Source organism: Sander lucioperca, chromosome 11, assembly GCF_008315115.2.
Source record: "Sander lucioperca isolate FBNREF2018 chromosome 11, SLUC_FBN_1.2, whole genome shotgun sequence".
In the NCBI taxonomy this organism is placed as follows: Eukaryota; Metazoa; Chordata; class Actinopteri; order Perciformes; family Percidae; genus Sander; species Sander lucioperca.
The window spans coordinates 30213845-30236450 of record NC_050183.1 but is presented as its reverse complement, the minus strand read 5'-3'; the positions used below and the strand labels follow the sequence as shown (position 1 = coordinate 30236450).

Genomic DNA, 22606 nt, shown 5'->3' with positions numbered 1-22606 from the left:
GGCTACGACAGAACCAGGAATTGACCGTGCAACCATTTGTTACAATGGTCTAAACAGCAACAGGCCTGCTTACAGACTGTACAAACTAAGATTATGGGTTTACCATTCAAGTATACAACATTTTGATTCTTTGGTCATAAATGCCAGGCTTAAGCAGAGCCAGTGTGGATTTTTCGTAGCTGTATTTGAAGTAGTATCGACAATCTGAGTTGGGAAGTGAGTAAGCAAATGGGACACCTTTCCTCTCCAGCCATGGTTTTAATAGGCAAACCAACATGGTCACCTTAGTCTGAGCAAACAGTGGCCCCAGTGTGGTGAAAGGCTCAAGTTTCTCCAATCACTGAGGCATTCAAGCTGACCCACATTGTGTATGTGTTTGTATGGACTGCATTAATATCGTGGAGGAAATTGAAGAGCTTGTTTTCTGCTGAAGTGAACAAACAGCTAACTGAAAGAGCTCCAGTGCACTGACTGACAGCAGATATTAATTCTTTCAATACTCATGCCACCACAAAAACAACCTAACCACTGCCGGAGACAGAGCTGACTCTACTTTAACCTCAGATAAGGGTTGGAAAATCGCTCTACTAATTTGTCTATTTTTCTAAACTGCTGTACCAAGGTATACCAAGATCACTATCCTTTTAATATCTGTGGTTGTATTAGGCCATTGTAAGCTAATCTAGTACATTAATGAGCAAGAGTATTTTATGGCAATATTGGATATTGGCGAGCACAAAGACTGACAGATTCCTTACATTTTTTAATTAAAAAAACCTTAAATTACAGCCTTGCTGTTGTATGCCTCTGCCAACCAGCCAAGTTGAAGTTTACATACATGTCTGTCCAGACTCATAATATATGTTGTGAAGACTTTGAAGGAATAAAATAATAAAAGGTATTAAGTGTAATTTTGTCATAATTAGCGTATGAGTTACAGTATGGCCAAAAAAGCGTTTTGTGAGGTAACAGTAACCTTGATCTTTGACCACCAACATCTAATCAGTTCATCTTTGAGTCCAAGAAAAATTGAAGAGATTCCATCCAGAGGGCCCTAAGACATCGCATTCACAAGAATGAATGGAAGGATAGGCTGGCATAAAAATACATGATGTCCACAGACAGTGTAGATGTGTTGGAATAAAGAATTAAATCATACCTGGTCCTTTGGGCTTTGAGTTGCTTGAGGAGAATGGGTCATTGCTTGTGAAGTGACCTGTTTGCTGCAGGAAGCATAAGAAGAGGGAATAAATTAATTGTAAATTCACTCAAGTCACAGCCAAACCTACAAATTATCCCTTGACTGTTGTTGTTTTTTACCATCTATATAAAATCAGATGATACTGTACTGTTTGGGTGAACTGCAGAGGACGCACTACCAGAAATCTCAAGAGATTCTTACAGCACTCATCCATCCAAAGGCAAATCCAAACTCAGCAGTTGTATTAGTGATTAAGTATTCCAACAATAATCAGTAATCTTAAAATCTGTGCCACTCTTGGGATTTTATATAATTATATAAATTAAAACTCCATGATCTGGCCTTCAATCGTGAACAAGTACCTTGGAAGGTAACGTGGCACTTTTACTGAAGGGGTCCGGTGTGGAGAAGGGATCCATCTTTGTGGTCTTCTTGAAGAAATCTTCTGACGAAGCCTTGAACGGATCCGTCTCTTTGAACGGATCTCCTCCAAAGGGATCTGCAGCAGAAATGATGGACGACTTTAAGCTATTGAAATTCTCAATGTAGTGTATCTTAAAAGTTTCATTAACCAGACAACAGGATCAGGCATTGCACAGAAATTTAAAGGACAGTTTTCAAACATGTTCCAATAGCCTTTACACATAATCAACAGCAGTATCGCTTTTACGACAGTGTTTAAGTTTATTTGATTAGGACAATGCACATCAATCAACATTTCTGTAAATGCGCCAGTGTTAGCCAGTCGGCTAATTTTCAACTGTAGTCATAATTACCTAGTATGCATGTCTTTATGGTGGGAAGAAACCGGAGCACCCGGAGGAAACCCACACAAACACGGGGAGAACATGCAAACTCCACAGAGAAAGGCCCGGAACGACCTGGATTCAAACCCAGAACCTTCTTGCTGTGAGGCAGAAGTGCTAACCACTTAGCCACCGTGAGCCAGCAAATCTCACAGTAGCTAAATTTTAAGCGTTGGACACCCCTTGGATTTTACGCCTCAACTTTAACTTGGTTTGTCTGTGACATTTCAATTGGCAACCAATGAGATGACAGCTGTTCGTGACGCAACATAAAAATCGAGATTTACAACGGGCTAATGAGGACTCACCAATGAAACCTATCCAATAAATGATTATGATAAGAGGCACCCTGTAGGTCATGAACCCAGACAAGAGTTACTGATAGTCAGTGCTTTCTCATCCTTTACATCTAGCATCAGATTTCAGTGAGGTCTGACAGAAATGCTCTCCTGGATCAAATGTTTGCAGTTTAACTGGATATTTGCATTGGATTCCAAGGAAAATCAGATGCATGATGGGTGTTTGCACCAAATGATCGACAACAACAAAAAACTGTAGAAATGGATGCTTTCACATATAAAACAAACCCAATGCAAAGGCATCGATTGAACAAGCAATAATGGGTTGTGTACTGCGGGGTAATTGGAGCAGTTTCACTGCTGTGTAAAAAGGGCGATTTGTATCGCTGATCTCCATCTACTAAGCATAGAAGTGAAACTTCATAATATTGCTGAAGAGGGAAGTGTGACACAAGTCACAGCTGCACATAAGGCTGTTTCACACACAGTATGTATTGGGACATCAACACAAGGCTGCCAACACAAGCACAGGCCACTCTTGGATGTGTATGAGTGTAATTTGAGGGGTTAAGATAGGGTTGGGCAATATGGAGAAAATCATATATCACAATATTTTTTACCAAATACCTTGATATCGATAATGCAACGATATTACTTCCACACAATATTTACACAATGAGATTTTTGATAAATAATCATCAGTAAGGTGGATATAATGATTAAGTGGCTAAAGGCAAATAATAGAACAGCTAGAACAGTCTGGTAAGTCCAAAAAACGACTTTACTGTAGGGCTGGTCGATATGGAGAAAATCAAATATCCCGATATTTTTGACCAAAGACCTCGATATTGATACCGCAACGATATTGTAGTGTTGACTATTGGTGCTTTCACAAAATATTTACTAGAGCTGGCCCGATACCATTTTTTGCTTCCCGATACCGATTCTGATACCTGAACTTGCGTATCGGCCGATACCGAGTACCGATCCGATATCAGTGTGTCATATATTTTATTATGTTTTTTATTACGTGATATCAGATCAGTGCATAAATTCCAGTACTTCCCGATACTGATACCAGCGTTTTAGGCAGTATCGGAGCCGATTCCAATACTGGTATCGGAACATCTCTAATATTTACACAATGAGATTTTTGATAAATAATCATCAGTAATGTGGATATAATGACTAAGTGGGTAAATGCAAATAATAGAACAGCTAAAACAGTCTGGTAAGTTCAGAAAATGACATCACTTTACTGTAATGCAGCATTTAAAACCAGGAAAAGACACCACCTATACCATATTACGATATTACGATATCCAAAATCGAAGACGATATCTAGTCTCATATCACGATATCGATATAATATCAATATATTGCCCAGCTCTACTTTACTGTAATGCAGCCTTCAAAACCAGGAAAAGACAACACTTAAGCCATACTACGATTACGATATCTAGTCTCCAATTACGATATCGTTGATCGGTATATTGCCCAGCTCTAGGTTAAGACATCATTTACCAGGGAATTACAGTTTTTGTGGGTTTTTTTTTCAGTGGACCAGAAGAGCGTAGTAGTTGACCTCAGGTTAGTCTATATCGACGGCAATTCATTTAGGGGACTGTTCTGGTTCCGCCGGAAGATCCGCTGGATGTCCCTCATTTTTGGCCAGATGTCCGTCACCTTCCTCTTTCTTTGTGTTGGCGTTCTAAACTCTGGTGGATTTATGAGGACTATGGTTAACTGCTCCTCAGATCTCTGCAGGGTAAATCCAGACAGCTAGCTAGACTATCTGTCCAATCTGAGTTTTCTGTTGCATTTTGCAGAAGCACCGCTATTGCGTCCGGCGCTTAGCACTGCCCAAGACGATTGTGATTGATTTAAAGAAATGGCAATAAACCAGAGCATGTTTTTCTCCCATCCCGGAATGCTATGTGGAACGCAAGACTAACCTCAGAAGCAGAAGCAACAAACTGCTCCAACTCTCAGTTCTTTTAAATCAAGGCTAAAAACCTTTCTTTTTCATGCTGCCTTTTTTAAGCAATTATTAATTTCTTACACTGCGCTGTAACTTCTATTCTTGTATTTTATTTTTATCTCTTTAATGTTCTGTGTAAAGCACTTTGAATTACATTGTTGCTGAAATGTGCTTTACAAAGGACCTTCTCAAAAGAGCATGATTAAATCATAACCCATGAAAAATACAATACCATACAGGTATATTGGATTATCTGTATGGATGTATCTTATTCCCTTCACAGTCGCAAAAATGTGAGCCTGCTGATTATATTTCTATAACTTTTAAAAGGCAGGAGAGAATATTGCACAGTTGCTTTATTAAGCGATATTTTAGCATATGTTTTAAGTATATTTTATATCGATATTTGGATTATGCTGCACAAGTAATTTCAAAGTCTCAGATTTAGGTGCATGCTTTGTTTAATGTTAAAGCACAAACAGTTGAATAAGGGGGGATTGAAAGAACAATAGAGTAATGATTATTTAAGACACCAAATGTTAATTTCTGAAATACTAATGTCATACACATGCATGCACTGAACTGCTGGTGTGACGGGGTCTTAAAACTGATCCCCTGTCCCCTAAGGAAATACCTGTGGATGTTGATGGCGGCTTTGCAAAAGGGTCATTTTGGAAAGGGTCACCTACAGGAGAGGAATCCAGAAGAGAGGGAGGAGCAGGAGGAAAACAAAGAGGAAGACACAGAAGACAGTCAGAGAGCAACTCAAGCTAAACACAATATAAGCTGCCTGGAGGACAGAAAACCAAAGATTACCAGAGCCGTAAACCAGGGGCGGGTCCGGAGGGGGTGGGGGCCGGGGTGATGTGATGTTTTATTTAGCAAAATTACATTGTGTTGTTCTATCCTATCCAATATTTCTTAGCAGATGTTCTAGGCTGTATTCTGGTACCCCTGGGCAACCCCACTTAAAAAATCCTAAGAATAACTATCCTGAGGGAAAGAGGAAAAGTGATAATAACAGGGGGAAAGTGAAAGTAAAGAGGGATGATAACCTTTGAATGGGTCTGTTTTGAAGGGGTCTTCAGTGTGGAAGGGGTCAGTGTGAAGTTCCTGAGGCTGGCTGTTGAACACAGATGGCTTCACTTTGAATGGATCCTCCTGTGGTAAGAATACAAGGGAAGAAACAGTGTTACTCCATGTTGGTGGCTGATTTGCAGTGATAACACAAAGAAGAAAAATAAAAGAAAGGTTAGGTGGTATTGTCTTTGGCACACGTGTCCACAAAAAAAGAGCCAGTTTCCACACATCTTTACTATTCTTTAGCTCTCATGTCACTTATTTGATAGCTCCTCCACTCCTCGAGTGGAGCGAGCATCAAGGAGGGATCATCGAGGAGCTACAGGCGAGGAAACACGAGAGCAGCCTTCCCGGAAGCCGTGCAGCTGAAGGAGTTGCTAACTCTGCCCAAACAGCTGACAAATTCATGTGATGCATCAGAGGAAAGGACGTCTCATCACTCTAAAACACATTTGCTTGTTTCCTTTCTCCTCCCATGATTTCCGAGGATTTTCCGCGAGGTAGGGAGGCAAGTGGATGAGTCGAGGAGGCAATTTAAGCGACACGAGAAGCACCTATAGCGTGTTTCCTCGAAGTGCAACAACAACTTTTGGACAAATGCAACACATACAGTAAAGTTCCTATTGTTACAGGCAACAGACCCCGTGACAGCTCCAGATTTGTAGCCTGCCAGATATCTGAAATGTATCTGCGAGGGACCAGCGGGCCTCGTCTTTGAACACTTCTCGCACACGTCAAGCGCCGAGCCAACGCAGATTCGCCTCTAATCAGGGGCTTTTGTCAGGGAGCTCCAAAAACTGTCAGAAAGTGGAAAATAAGGGCTAAAGTCGCGTAGTATGAACTAGGCATCAACAAACACAGACAAAACATGTCAGTAATGTTAACAGTGAACACACACCTGGCCAGATTCCCTAAGGCTTCTGTGCCTGTTTTCAGGCATTCTGCCTCAAACATGTGTGCTTTTTTAAACAGGCGCACCAGAAGTCAGTTTAGTGACTATTTGCTCCTTATTGCAAATGCACACAAAATGCCAAGATACAGTTGAAACAACACTATAATCAACTCTTAAAACAGTTTCAACAAAAACTACATTATAACCTAGATGGAGGTAAGGTAGGATTGATTGCAGAAGTTTTGTATTAGACTGCATTAGTTTTAGCGAGGTGTATAAACTAGGGCTGTCAATCGATTCAAAAATGTAATCTAATTAATTACATACTCTGTGATTAATTAGCTGCAGATTGTTACATACCGGTGTTGAATCCTCTACAGTAAAACACAGTCAAACTTTACACCGTTTAGCGTTAGCTGTCGGCATTTTAACCGTTGTTAATCCAGCTACTAGCTAGCGGTAGGCTTAACGTTAGCTGCTGTTGAGTATAGTGTTAACTAGCTAGCGGTAGGCTAACGTTAGCGGCTGTCGAGTATAGCGTTAACTAGCGTCACGTGCAGCGGTGTTTGTGCGTCTGTTTCAGAGCATCAGAGAGAAGCGCAGACATTTCAGTGGCACCAGATTTCGGTAGCCAGGGTTGGCAGGAAGAAGATTTTAACAAGTAAATGTTCCAATTAATGATCCAGGCAGCACATTCCCATCTCCCTCCTTCATTTTACAGTCCAATGGTGGCTAGAACGGCTCCGGGTCAAACGTCAATATGGAATGGATTAATCTGCGTTATTTTTTTTAACGCGTTATTTTGACAGCCCTAGTATAAACCTAATGAACTGTCAACTGGGTGTAGGTCTATAACTAAGAACAGAGGAAGAAAAAAATGAGCAATTATTATCAATGATAACAATATCCATAATAACACTTTAAAATGAACAATGGGGTGTTGAGATTTCTGAATTGAATTTGACCTTGACGATACAGTACGTGAACGTGTCTTATCCCTGCTAGGAACTGCATTCTTCTTTCATGTGGAGTTTAACTGTGTGTTGATTATTGTGGAGTCACTTATGACATACAGTATGCCCTGCACCCTTTCAAAACTGCCCCACACTTTTCCTGTACAATGAGATTATAGGCAACATGTCAGATCATCTCACTTTCAGTTGGACCTCTTAAAGTGCCCATATTATGAAAAAAACACTTTTTCTGGGATTTGGGGTGTTATGTTGTGTCTCTGGTGCTTCCACAAACATACAAACTTTGAAAAAAATCCATCCATGCTGTTTAGAGTGAGATAGAGTTTCTGAATGTGTCCTGCCTTCAGTCTCTGGGTGAGCTGTTCAAAATCGGCACAGCTTGTGACGTCACAAGCCGAAACGAGCAGGCTAACCGCAACCATTGTTGTCGCTAACCTAATGCTAACGCTAGCATGCTAACGCTAGCATGCTAACGCTAGCATGCTAACGCTAGCATGCTACCTTGTTCTCAATAGCAAAGCACTGCTACAACACACACAAGTTCACCATAATCTACAAAAGAACTACTTACATGTGCGCCCTCATTTAGAAGTCTCCCAGCTAATCCTGCCTTGTACCGAAGTTGTAGAAACAGCCTTTCTTTTACTGTCTATGGAGCTAGCTAGCTGACATGATCTACATCTGAGCTACTGGGCATGTGCAGTGCAATCAAAGATAGTACAGAAGAAGAAGAAAAGAGGTCTCACTCTGTAGCTAAAACAGAGACCAACTGAAAAGAGAATCTGCAGCAATGAGAGAGAGCGGTGCAGTACAACAAAAATATGGTGTTTTTTGAAAATTAAACCATGTAAACCTATTCTGGTACAACCTTAAAATACAATTATGAACCTGAAAATGAGCATAATATGGCTGCTTTAAAAAGGTAGTTTAGATATTGTGGCTAAACTGTTGGCTTGTCTATAACCCGTCTAATCTTCTGACTGCTCTTGTTTCTTGACCCACCTGACTTTATTGTACTGATGTCCTTCTGTTCCCAGATCTGAGCAGTTACTTTGGCAATTACAATAACATATGTCACAACTGGTAGAAAATATGAACACAAATATGAACACAATTGTTTTTTTCCCCCTGTATTTCCGGTTTTAAAGCTTTAGTGCGTCACGTTTTGATATTAATAAACGTCCGTTACATTCAAGCCATTGCCAAAAGAGTTGCTACAAAGCTAATTAAGGCTATCAGCTCCACACAACTCTCTCTGTATTTCTCAGTATGACTATGTTCAGAAGATTGTGGCATCTGCTGACTTTCCCACGCAGAAATTCAAGTGAAGACAATGACCTCTTCTGAATCATGTTTTTTAATCCTCCGGTCCTCCTTGGTTACTATCAACTGTGTGGAGGAGGGGTCGGGACGCGTGCGCGGTCATGGAAGGCTTATATCATGTGGATGTGCTGACAGTTTTGTTGTCATTACTTCGAATTCCTAATGGGGGCGACAGAAACTACGCACTATAGCTTTAACCTGTATTTCATGGGTTTCAATTTGTTTCAACTTGTTTCTCTTTAAATCTTCTTATATTTTCACCGTATCTATGTATGTCTATCTTTGTGAAGCACTTTGGCGCAAACTTGTTTGCCTTTAAAGTGCTATGTAAATGAAATGAACTTGAAACTATTACAAGTTGACCAAAGTTGTAATAAACCACAACTAGCCTTTAATCATTTTCCACTTAGCCAGAAGTGCAGAAATCTACCCCAAGAGCTCTTTTAAAAGTACATCTAGAGAGAGGAAAGCCTGCCCTAATTACAGCACAGACACCCCCCCCCCAAGATTGAATTTCACTTTAAAAAAAACAGGAGCAATTTTCTTTTCTTTTTTGCAGTTTGCCTTTCTTTGTATGCACTCTGCTACTCTGACTCAAAGCCTTGTGAAGAGGAAGCTCGTGTCTGGACTGCAACATTCCTCTGTGTGTCTCTGTGTGTGTGTGTGTGTGTGTGTGTGTGTGTGTGTGTGTGTGTGCGCGTGTATGTGTGTGTGCGTGCATGCAGCTCTACGTTGTTATGGTAAATTAGAACATCTGCACTGTTGTTCATAGGAAGCCCTGAGTCCGATCCCATCGTTGATCCCAAGAGCTGTTTGCCAGGAGTGAGAGGGGATTGAGCCAAGGTAATTATGTTATTATGAGTGAAGTGCAGACTTCAGGGAACACAACGGAGAGTCAGGGAGAAAATTAATAACCAAGGTTCGAGCAAAATGACAGCTAAGAATTTGGCATGCAGACTGCTGCTGATCTCTTGTCTAGATGATAATAGGCCTGGGCAAAGGGGAGAGGGAGAGGGGATAACCAAACTACGAGTGGAATAATGGAACTCTAAAAAAGGCTGCAATTAAAAGCTTGTTTTTATCTTTTGAAATAAAAAGTCTGACAGACTACTTCTTGTATTTAAAACAATATTAAGCTTCCGGCAGTGATGGAGTACTCGAGTCCTGGACTCAGACTTTATTCGCTACTCTCGGGACTCGTGACTCGACTTGGGGTCGTGCAGTGATGACTTGGACTCGAGCATTCATGACATAGGACTTGGAAGTTGGATGACGTTTTTGACTACTTTAAGGGGTAGTAGGCAATGATGGAGATGGAGAGTACTCGAGTCCTGGACTCGGACTCAAGTCCGACTCGAGTCGCTATTCTTTGGGGACTTGGACTCAAACACTGGGGACTCAAGACTACACTCTGACTCGACAGTTGGTGATTCGACTACAACACTGGCTGCCAGTTTCAGACACCTTTGCGATGTCCGATTGTTGGGGGCTGTGTAACTATTTCTGTAACTTTCCGAAAACGACAATCCAACATTTACACATGATCACTGAGTTCATCATTCTTGACAACTATTTCTGTCACTTTCACGTGTTCATGTGTTCACTGAGTGCAACACTATGAACGTCTTCCAGGAGAGACTGTCATACCCCCATATTTAAATGATTCTCTATGGCGGCCAGCATTTTCCCCTGCCTTCATGTGTGGCTGTTTGGAAAAAAACTAAAAATATTTTTCATTTCCTATATGGTCAGATAACACTTCGTACAAACCCCTTCTTCTGTAGTAGAACCCACCACCTTAGAGCCTTTCAGGGGCCTTCCCCCCACTGAAAGGTGCACATAGCCCACTCCTGTTGTAGGGTGGACAAAAACAGGTAATTGCGCTGACGCTGAGAACGTCTGGTGAATTTTGTAGCAATTATCTCAAAAAAGTGAAATCAATTGTTTATACTTTTTTATTTAAAGAAGGTAAAGTCCGCACAACAGCTTAATGCTACGGAAAAATACTGCAATAATGCAAATAAGGCACAAAACGTTCCTCAGGTGTGAGACAGTGCAGACTTTACCTTCTTTGAATATTCACTTTTTTGTCCTGCACCAGCAACTATATGGATGTGCACAACATCATCTTTTTTGAACTATATACTTTTTTTATTTATAATACCTGCATTCTAGCCTGTTGAAAGCACGTCAGTTAGAGGCCCTTTTGTCTAGAATTTGAACGTGTTAAAGGTAAAAGCAGAGTTCTACTCGAGATCCTGACCTGTGCTGCTCTCACCATGGCTGGGAATCCTCCGTTCTCTCTGTCACTGAAGCCCTCACTCATATCGGCGAGGTTGGTCATACTGCCTCCGTGGGTTCCGTTCAAGGTGCTGTTGTACTGCTCAATGCTTTTAGACACTTCCTGTTGGCTGTCCTGAATCTGGGACAACTTACTGCGAGCCTGTAGGATACACACACACACACACACACAAACAGTTCAGTGACAACAGGAAGTATGGATACTACGCTGTATGGTCTTCTTGCTTCAGAAAGCTCTGCGTGGATGTCTTGATTTGGACAGCTTACTTCTGAAACACCTGCTGGAGTTGAACGCACAAAAACACACACTCACAAAACTGACATGCCTTCTGACAATAGCAGGTAACACAGTGTTTACCGCATGGAAACAGAGGAGTTGCAACAACTACACTATGATCCACAGTAGATGTCCACTTAAAATAGATTTAAGAGTCAAGTGATGGTATCTAGCCATGCAGATTTATTTGGTTTTATTTGAGATATATGTCTGTAGGGCTGGAGAAAATATTGCGACGATATTGTAGGGTTGACAATTGGTGCTTTCACAAAATATTTTTTGCAATGAGATTTTAAACAAATAATCATCAATAATGTGGTAAACAGTTTCAAGTAAAAAAATTAATCTTTTTTTCCCCGCTACATGCTGACTATGTTTACATGCACGCACAAAAATAGTGTGATGTTAAAAATAAAAAAATCGCAATTCTTCAAATGATATTCCCTCAAAATGTTTCCCCAACAGATCTCCTGAGGAAATTGAGTTAGTATGTGCTTGTTATTACATAACATACATAATACATAATTGTAAATCACGATATCTCGATATATAATTTCATCATGATATGATTCCATTGAAAGACGATAAATGATTATATTGAATTATCGCCCAGCCCTATGTGTCTGTCAGATTTCTTTCACTAATACGAAGGAGCCAAGTAGAACTGTGTTAGTGGTCCTCAAAGACATGAAACATTACATTATTATTTATTTAATAATACATTTTAAAAGACAACCCACATACACTTACAAAAATGTACAATGTATAAAAGGTGAATAATATTATACTCCGTACAGGGTCTTAGTTACTCTATAGTAGGGCTGGGCGCACTTTTTTTTTATTGCAGGATGGTAGGGGAAGACTCATCCCTGATTGGCTCGCCCTGAAATTCTTACCCTAACCATAACCAATCCCACTCCTCTTGCCTAAACCTAACCCTCCTTTTGCCTAAACCTAACCAACTCAACCAGAGCAGGCAACGAGTACTAGCCATTCAGGGATGAGTTCCCTAATGAATATTCATGAGTCTTCCCCTACCATCCTGCAAAAACAAATTCCGCGGGATGGGCAATATAACGATATTGTGATATGAGACTAGATTGTGATGACTTGAAGCCATTGTAAATGAGGTCCGCCCCTCAATGATCTCTTGAGTATAAAGGTTGTAAAAGTGATGTCATTTTTTTGAACTTACCAGAATGTACTAGCTGTTCTATTATTTGCCTTTACCCACACAAACTAATTTCCATTCAGCTCTATTGTATTGGGGTGGAGGCAGAGATCTCAGAAACAAGTGTCTTAAAAACCTAGACAAAATCCAAAAATCCCAAACTGTCTACATGGGCAGACACCATAGAGTAAAGTGAGAACATACAGTATGCTTCCTTGTATTTTGGGCCAACCAATGCTTTATATTGCCTCTAGGCATTTTTTTTCTGCATCAGTCAGTGGCTTCAAATACAGAAAATAAAGCACATTGCTTTATACAGTATTGTACATTTGAAACATGAACAACTTATTTTGAACATACCATCATTTTGCCTTAATGTGGCAGTTTGGAAAATGCTGAGCATGAATGAACAAGTGTATTTTACCTCAAGAGTGATTTTAGATAAGTTCCCGCTAATAAAACCTGTCACTGTCACATTAAATTGTAACAGACTTGAATCCAGACTGACCACAGCAGCTGTTCACTGTGACAATAGACAATATCAAGTTTTTACAGACACCTTTGACACCTAAAAAGTATTTGATAGATAGACACACAGACAGATTGTGGGTATCACTTTAGGGAGTTTCCTCCTAAAATAGGGACATCCTTGCATATAAGATAGGATATGGATTCAGAGTGACCACATGTACTTTAGTTGTCTGAACTCCTGAACAACCCTGGGCAGCAGACCATATGTGGAATTTTTATGAATGATAAAAAGGTTTAGGGGGACTGTCATTAAAATCAACATGACTGTTCCTAGAAGCAATAAGACTGGATATTATTACAGTTGAGCATAAGGAAATAAACAACTGCTGAGCCTCCTCAACACTCCATGTGACCTTCTGAGTAGAGCAGAGTATAAACTTCATTCATATGGTTGTTACATTCAAGGAGAACATAATCTTATAAGGGCTCAGCATGATGCAGTGTCACCACTACCATTGCCGTGCAACCCCGCCCCTACCCTCCCAAAAGCTGTCAACATCTGGGATGCTAAAGAGAGAGAATGGAGACTGCATCATGCATCACGTCGGGTGTGTCTAGAGTCGAGCTGTGTATATACGCTACAGGTGGCGAAGTTGTATGTGAGAATGAGTGGCTGGTAGGAAACAGGTGACACACCACTGCAGCCAAAGTTAAATGAAACAAACACACACACACACACACACACACACACACAGACACACACAGACACACACAGACACACAGAGCTAATTGTTGTGTTCCAGTTCCTCTAGTGGTACAGAGGGACCAAATATTGACATCAGTGATATAAAGAAGTACATTATACAGTGCATTGATGCCCCCTGTTGACACTTTTCAGACAGACAGACAGACACACATGCACACACACACAAACACACACACACACACACACACACACACACACACACACACACACACACACACACACACAAACACACACACAGGCCCTGTTTCCTACCTGGTTGATCTCATCCTGCGTGGCCTTCAGAGACTTGATGATGGTCTCCAGTTGGATCTTGCCTGCAGCCAGGCTCTGCTCCAGCTGGTTCTCCTCCTGCTGCAGCCGGCCCAGGTCAGCCTTTGCCCGGCTCAGCTCCTCCTCCTGGCTTTGCAAGTCTGACTCCTGGGAGTGGATCTGACTCTGGAGACTGGAGATCTTGAGGCAGAAGAGAATGAAATTGAAACCTGTTAAGTGACAATGGCCCTTGAAATCCATTCTGCATTTCTGAAACCATATGCTGCCAACACATGATTAAAGGTCCCATCTAACTATAAATCGAGGAAACTCTGTATGTGCGTCTGTGTGTTTACCGCACGTGCAGTACAGCAGTGTGGGTGGGGAGTTGCTATATCCCTAGACGGCTGATTGCGGGGCACGGCTCCATGTTCACGGCTGCTTTACGAGCCTCTGTATAGCAGCGGGGGCAGGTTCAGAAAGACGACTAGCGACAAATCTAGCGACTTCTGTAAAAAAGAGAGGCCAGTATTGTCCAAAGAGAGCAAGGTGTTTCTCTCTTGCGAAAGCCACTATCACCTCCTGTCACTGACTGAGGAGCAGCAGCAGGGCTATGGCCGCATCATGTGGTGGGCATGTCGTGTAGAACTGCAGATAGGGTCTGTGTGCTGTGCAGGAGAGAAAGTAAGAAAGACATTCTATCGCTTCTAACTTTCTCTCTGTGCGATCATTTTACAAGTAAATGAAGCCAAACTTACGGCACAGCTGTTGTTTTTAACTGCGTTTGGTGATTTTGTCAGATGATTTCGCACAATCCACAGAGAAATACACACAGCCCGTATTCAGAAATTGTGCCTTTAAACGAACTGTCAGGACTTCCGTACAGTTGTGAAGTCACAACTATACTACATATAGGTAGAAAGTGCCACTACTGTGTCGTTACAGTCATTTCCCGGCTGCAATGACGGTGCAGAGACTCCAAGAGTGCAGATGTGGAAGACCCGGAAAAACGCTGACCGATCAGAGCAGACTGGGCTTTGTCGTGAGCTTTTCATTACTAATGATTCTGTGGCCACTGTAGCAAAGCTATTGCAATGCATCACAGGGGCGGAAACTTCTGCGTTATTTTCAGTTTCTCCCACATCCCCCAGTTCTTCCTCGCCTCCTCACCATCTGAGACTCTTCCTGGCACTTCATCCTGACTTCATTCAGCATGTCCTCTAATTTATGTTTCTGCTGGTCCATCTCCTCCAGGCGCTCCTGGGCATCTTGTTTCTGAGCCTCTAGTTCTTGCAGGCTGGCCGTCTCTATGTCAAGGTCATTCTGCATCTCCTGAGGGAACATAAATCAAAAACAACCGATGGGTGCCAATCAAGTATCATGTGCCAAAGTCAGGTGTACACCAAGCTGTTTATCGTACTACATACACACTGCACACACTGGGCCCTGTATAGAAACACTGTATATGTTTGTATATGCTGGGTAAGGAGAGACCACTGTGGTTTCAATATTTATTTGAAAATAGAAAAATGGTGATTGACTTAAGTGTAGTCTCGCATTGCAAGACCCTCCTCCACAGCGCTGCGGAGGAAGGTCCGGCTAGTCCACACAGCATTCCAGGATGGGAGGGAAACATGCTATGGTTTATTGGCATTTCTTCAAACCAATCACAGTCGTCTTGGGCGATGCTAACCACCGCACGGAGCCTCGGTGCCGCTGCAAAATAGTCCCAGGAAGGAACTTGTTTTGGTGGAACATGTGTACGTTCAAAGGTTGTTTTAGTCGTGCAACAGAAAACTCAGATTGGACAGATAGTCTAGCTAGCTGTCTGGATTTACCCTGCAGAGATCTGAGGAGCAGTTAACCATAGTCCTCATAAATCCACCGGAGTTTAAAATTCCAACACAAAGAAAGCGAAAGGTAACGGACATCCGGCCGAAAAGAAGGACATATGGCGAAATTTACGGCGGCAACGGAGCAATCCTGGAAGTGGAAGGTCGTGGATATAGACTAACTTAAGTGTAATCATTTAACTGAAATAAGAGCAGTCCACATTATCCAAAGCTATGAATTCATACTGCAACTAATTGATCAAGTTGCCCTCACCTGCACCTCTGCACTCTTGTGTCTGATGGCCTCCTCTGTCTCCCTGATGTCCTGCTCCAGAGTGTACTTCTCCCTGACACATACACACAAAAAACATATGCACACAAGGGCGCACACAAACACAAACAAGCATAATTATAACAGAAACAGAATCAAATAACTACCAACCCCCTGCTGTGTACACACATCAACATGTCAGAGTAACAAGACACTGGACTGGGATTCCATCCAATCCACAATGTCAGAGATAAAATAAAAACTGACAGGAAAAGTGCAGCCGCTGGTGACTGTGTGTGTGTGTGTGTGTGTGTGTGTGTGTGTGTGTGTGTGTGTGTGTGTGTGTGTGTGTGTGTGTGTGTGTGTGTCCTTATAAAGGAAAGAGTGCGCCTTTTTAAATTATTAAACTTTAACTGTGCGGTCAAAATCATGATGAAACCATATACAGTAGGTGTATATTTGTATACACTGTGAGTCCCACAAGGTAACACAATACTGATTCTTTATGCTATGACAACAATATATTATGATGTGCTAACAAGTTGATCAAATGGCACTTAGTCTGAATCCACTCATTTATTCTGTGGGTTCAGCTTGGTGTCCCTTAAAATACACAGCATTCTTCTGAGGGCAATCCTGTGTAATGCTGTAGAGCAGAACAATATTTGTTTTTGGTATGAGTGAGGTGAACTAAGATCCCATCCTGCCTCCATTCTGACGTGGCTGTGTGCAACTGTCACACTGTACACATTAAAGCTGAATTAAGTAGTTTTGGGAATCCTAGTTTCATGTCTGAAGTTTGTTTTGAAACAATAGTGAGGCGCCCAATGACTATTGGAACAGGTTTTGCTTGCAGTAATCACTGCTATTATTGCCATTAAAAGATGCATTTTCAATGTAAGTGATGAGGGACAAAATCCACAGTCCTTCTGTGCAAATATATATAGGGATATATATAGGGATGCACCGATTGTGAAATTCTGGGCCCATATTGATAGCTGACAGCCGATGCGGATCATGTTTTTGTTGTTAATTTTGTTTTTGCTGTAATTTATTCCCCCTTTTGTGCGAGGAAAACAAAGAAGTCTCCATCAGTCCCTCCAGAAAAACGTGATTATGCGATCGCATAATTCAATGCATCAGCCAAAGTCCGCATATTTATGTGGGGGGCGCATTTTTTCAAATACGCCGCACTTTCGCTGCATAAATTGACGATTTCCGCGCAAAATATGCGGGGCTTGCATGATTTCATAATCCCCACATTTTTGTTGCAAAAAAGTCACATATATCTTAGCAGAAAGTTGAAAAAATTTGCTTCACAGAAGAGCAGCCATTTTCCCCTGTTGCCATGGGAACGTTATGAAGTGACGTTATGAAGTGACGTTATGAAGTGACGTTATGAAGTGACGTTATGAAGTGACGTCATGAAGTGACGTTATGAAGTGACGTAATTACGCGACGTGAACATCATCGAAAAGCTGCAAATCCCACGATGAAGCCATGATGAAACAGCAGTTTTTGCAAGTTCCCACAATTTCATCGCATAAAATTGCATAAATATCCCGCATATTCCATCGCATTTTTTAAGAAAACGTGCCGCATAATCAAGGATTTTTGCCCGCAATAATCACAAAAAAAACGCATTTTTCTGGAAGGACAGCTTCATTATGAAAAATGATGAACTGTTCTCTATTTAAATGAGCACAAATTCAATCAATCATACAAATCTGCACAGCAACCTTAAATGTAACCTTCTCATATATCCTATATAACGTTTCTTTAGAAAAAAGAACTGCTTCAAAAGCTTTTTAGCTGCTATACAACGCAATGAAAAGAATTATACAGTATTTACATAGCCCCACAAAGATGTTCTGTTTGTGAAAGCTAAATCAAATGTAGTTAAATGTAAAGCAATTAGAAAAGTAGGGCTAGCTTTTTCATAAGGAATACAACGTTGATACAAAATTGATACAAAACAGATGAACATTGGCCACTGCCATCGGTAAATGTCATCTAATTTGCCGATAAGCCGATGGCAGTCAACAAGGCGAATATCGGCCGATGTATCATCACTACATCACTACAAAAATACATTCCACAGTTAACCTGAAGTGAATGAGGCTCCAGCAGTTTTTGTTAGACAAATCAAGAGGGTACTGTATCTTCCAAAGGTACAGTCTTTATAGTACAAATATCCCCCATTGCTTTCCTTGTCGCAGTGAAGGGGAAAGTAAGACGAAAAGGGAATGGTTTACCAAAAAGTCTGATACTTTGTAAGATATCTACTTGATTTTGGAATGTACAGTATGTATACAATAACGATTATAGACATTGTCCCACAACACTTACAATAAAAATGATTTGGAACTGATCTCTTCAGTGCCAGTACGAAAAGGAGGAATGATTACAGCAAACATTTGTGCCATTGTCAATACGGGCACAAGACAGACTTGGAAAATTGTAAACCTATCCTTTACCAAACTCTGCATCTTGACCTCAGACAATAAAATTAAGCAAATCTGAACATATGTGAAGCCTACTGATAAGCACTATGCAAGAGAAGTAGTAGGCAGAACCACTGCTCACTCTGGGTGTCACAGTAGATTGGACAGAATTCCAGTCCATAGATGTACAGTGGCTGGTGTGTTTACCTGAGAGTATTCCACTGGGTAAAGGCAAGAGTGCTGACGCAGCATGGAGAGTAAGTGGTGAACAAACAAAAAAGTTGATAAAATACACACATCATAAGAAGTGGGCGGTTGGCTGGGTGGATGGATGGATGGATGGATGAAAGCAGAGGGATGAGCCAAAGCCAAGATAAGTAGTAAAGCTCATCCACGTTTGATAGCATGTTAATGTTTGATTTCCTTTTCAAGTGTGCATTTTATCACAAAAAAATAAATAAATGGTTGGACCATAGGTATACAGGGGTATCGTGGGGGTCAGGACCCACCCCATCTGAGGGTTGTCCCCCCCCTAAAAATATCATTAAAACCACGCTGTGTATATTGTACATAATATATACTTCAAATAATTGTGTAAGTAGTAAAACAATATAACCGCAAATGCATTTTAAGTTTAGAAACATTTTTAGTCCTTGCCTCCACTGCTTGGTTTTCTCCCTTTACGTTAACGGTACGCAGAACTTAATGCTGCGTTCCAGGCAACCCGTAATCCATGTTTTTACAACCTTCTACCCGTGAAAGTGCCCTGGAACGGCAGTCAAACCTGTAACTTACTACCCGTGAACTCATACCAGATCGTTGTACTCCCAGTTACAGTTTTTGACACATCACACACACATAAACAATAGGGGTGGAACGGTACACTGAAGTCACGGTTCAGTTCATACCTCAGTTCAGACATCATGGTTCGGTTCGGTACAATGGGGGAAAAAGCATAACAAAAATGCAGAAGGCAATTTTTTTATTGTGCATGTCTCAGGCTGTACCACCTAGTGTCATACAGTCTCTCCCCTGAGCTAGCTGCAACAGCCTGAAGCGTATAAAGTAAGATGTAAACAGTAAACAATAAGTAGGCTACCCCACGTCATCTCCAGACTCCATCTGGAACTTGTAAACAAAATAAGACAATCAGCTAGTAGTGTGATATGGGAGACAAGCGCTGCTCTCATATGTGAATGCACAGAGCAGGGGTGTTAAAAGAGCAGCTTTGGTTACACAGAGCAGTTGGCGAATTGTGGCGTTAGCTTCACACGCTAATAGCGGAGCTAGCAGCAAACAGCGAAGCTAACGGCAGAGCTAACAGCTAACGGCGGAGCTAACAGCTAACGGCGGAGCTAAAAGCGGAGCTAACAGCGGAGCAAACAGCGGAGCAAACAGCCAAGCAAATGGGCCTGGAAGCCATTTGTGGTCGAGGCAAGAAGGGATACAGCTACAGTACATCCGTGTTTGGTGTATATGGAAGGGACTAGTTTGCTTCGTGTGGACTCACTGGACCGACTCGACATGTAGGCGGAGCTTGGGAGCTTCAGAGCTAAGGCGGGGCTACAGATTAGGTATCCCTAAGAAATGTGTATGTAACAGTAGTGCCACATTACATTAATTCATTTGCACGCAAGTTTTATTTATTTTTATACCGTGTATTCTCTGTGTAAATTCATGTACCAAACCGAGACGCCCGTACCACGAATACATGTACCGTTCCACCCCTAATAAACAACAATGTCGACCCCTGTTGATGCTGTACAGACGCCTGTGATTAACGGTGATACATAGAAATAAATAGACATAAATAGGCAACGTAAAGTAATTCCGCACATTGTAATCAAAACAACACACATACGATTGTGTACTACTACAGGTTATGTTTATTAAATGAAGCCCAAAATATGTCGCCGACTAGAAATCACTAGTATCAGCTAGCGCTAGCTAATGTCAACGTTAGGTAGCTGCTAACTAGAAGGGTTGGTCGTGACTTTGCCTGGAACGCGACCACGTCGTGAGTCGTGACTTGAAGTCGTAACTTACGGGCTAAAAATTGTGTCTGGAACGCAGCATAGGTCGATTGAGGCTCGTCGAGAGAACGGGTTGCGTCAGTAAGTAGGCTGTCTTATTCACTTTAAACATCGGATGAAGTGATTATTTTACTCTAACACAGGTGATGCTGAGTCATTAATAAATTAGTCATGACAAAAAAAATGTTAATGTATTTTTCCACGACTCCGCTATGTTAGCAGGTATAAAGTTACCTAGCTTGTTTGGTAGCTTAATGGATAGTTAATTAGCTAACTTGCTATCTCCACCCACCGTGCTTTCATGCTGCACACTGCTTTAAGAAATGAGCCAAACACCCTCATCTGGCGAGAGCACTGTGCTTTTCTACTCTGTGACAAGAGTGTGCGGATAAAACATTAAGCGGTTACATTTAACTCATTTAGTGGCCAGCCGGCTGGCTAGTTAGTTAGCTTGCTTGCTAGAAGGCTGAGTACTCAGTTCAGCATCATCTGTATTAGAGAAAAAAATCACTTCATCCAATGTTTAAAGTGAATGAAACAGCCTTGCCAGCCTACTTACTGAAGTTCCACAACTACACATATCCTAACCAAGTACAATTTTAGCTGTATTATATGTGTCCCCTTTAATAATTGCTCTTAAGAAATATGTTTTAATATTATTATATATTATGTTTATTGTCCCCCTCCTGTTAGATGAAATTTACGCCCATGGCCGAGGTGCGTCACAACAGTGTTTAGCCTAGTCCCACTCTACTGTGCTGTGATTGGCTAGTTCTACTGTAGTATGCTCTATTGACGTTCTGTTTCAACATTGGACTACATCGCAATAGGGGGTGAGTCCTACTGCATTGGTAGTTGCTGCATATGTATATTTTAATGTATCGAATCATTGGCAATGCATCGAGATAGGTATCACATGGGCCTCACACCGGAGAGGCACATCCTTAATGTGTTCATAAGAGGAACACCAATAGACTTAACTAACATGGAGGCCTGTGGTCACTACTAAAAGAGTACTTTAAAAAATAGGGTTAACGTAGTTAAAACAATTGTGCTGCGCTAGAGTTTTTCTGAAAACAGTGACCTGTGCTTATAATATTTCAACTTGTCATCATGTTTCTACAAAAAATACACAGATGTGTGCCTGCCTTGTAGTTTCAGTTGTCAATGTTGGTGGTCGGATGATCAATTGCTTTTTAATGTGGTGAAATCAGCTTCCTTGTTTAAAGAATATTAATTATCCTATCCTATTTCTTTTGTAGTTTTGAAAAGACATGGCCAAAAAGATTCTGGGTGTAACACACCAGGATCATACTAGTCAAGACATGATGCAGTCGGAGTCTTATTATCACTATAGAAAGTGATAATAATGATGACAATGGATGAGAGAGGGAGCTCATGTTAGAGGTTAACTGAGATGTGAGGGCGTGTTGGCTGCCTACGTACAAGTGACTGGTTTGGCAAACCTCAAAGACCTTTGACACAGACCATCACCAAGTCCATTCGTCATCGTGAATAGTAACTAACAGTGAAACTGAAATTAAATTCAAAGTTTGCATCTCTGAAATGACGAGGCAATAACTACTTGTGAAGAACATTTGCAAATGTCTACAAATGCTTGCTATTGTTGTTACTGCATTATGTTTTGGCTGAAAAAGACGTGCTACGAAATAAAAGCTTTACTGAACAATATACTGGTACAAGTGTTACTCTGATGCTTAAAATATTAAAAGTTGTGATGTAACCATCCATTCACTTTCTATGCAGCTTTGAAAATTCTGTTTAGGGATCGACCGATACTGGTTTTGAAACCGATAACCGATATTTGGAACCGATATTACATTTACAGTGAAAATGAAAATCTTTAAGTCAAAATTAAGATTTTGGAATGTTACAAACTCCAACACAAAACTTTGTTTAAATGCTTTAAGCAATTATTTAATAAATGAGAAACTTTCAACATAATACCCAGTAACAGAGAGTCAGATAGTGTTGTGGGCGGGACATTAAGTCAGACTCAGTGGTGAGTGAAACCGAAGCTGAGGGACAGACACAGAGCTGTAGCCGAGCCAAAGTAGACCACTTTTTAATTCATTAACTTTATCGGTTATCAGGCAAATAAAACGCAGATACAGGAAATCTGCAAACTGCCAAAAAACGACCCGATAATCGATCTATCCCTAATTCTGTTAAAGTGAAAGCGGTTCACGCGGTCGGTGCCAGTAATATTGTTTG

The 22606-nt window shown here is 41.1% G+C and overlaps 1 protein-coding gene and 1 long non-coding RNA gene across 12 annotated transcripts in view; one reads left to right on the top strand and one right to left on the bottom strand.

Moving 5' to 3' along the window:
* Positions 1 to 22606, bottom strand: part of eps15l1a (epidermal growth factor receptor pathway substrate 15-like 1a) — a 66685-nt gene that overhangs the window by 20588 nt on the left and 23491 nt on the right. For 4 of the 11 annotated variants that reach the window (XM_036007628.1, XM_036007636.1, XM_036007627.1 and 1 more), the window contains 9 exons: positions 18546 to 18578; positions 15898 to 15970; positions 14962 to 15123; positions 13795 to 13992; positions 10820 to 10999; positions 5343 to 5448; positions 4922 to 4972; positions 1564 to 1700; positions 1160 to 1223 (listed from right to left, as the gene is read on the bottom strand). In XM_036007628.1, coding sequence (XP_035863521.1) covers positions 1160 to 1223; positions 1564 to 1700; positions 4922 to 4972; positions 5343 to 5448; positions 10820 to 10999; positions 13795 to 13992; positions 14962 to 15123; positions 15898 to 15970; positions 18546 to 18578 — 1004 coding nt within the window. The remainder of the gene's footprint in view (positions 1 to 1159; positions 1224 to 1563; positions 1701 to 4921; positions 4973 to 5342; positions 5449 to 10819; positions 11000 to 13794; positions 13993 to 14961; positions 15124 to 15897; positions 15971 to 18545; positions 18579 to 22606) is intronic. The other 7 variants (XM_036007630.1, XM_036007629.1, XM_036007632.1 and 4 more) reach the window with 4 other exon arrangements.
* On the top strand, positions 20403 to 22063 carry LOC116058765. Its single transcript, XR_004107112.1, has 2 exons — positions 20403 to 21204; positions 21634 to 22063. It is a non-coding gene; the product is annotated as an uncharacterized LOC116058765 (long non-coding RNA).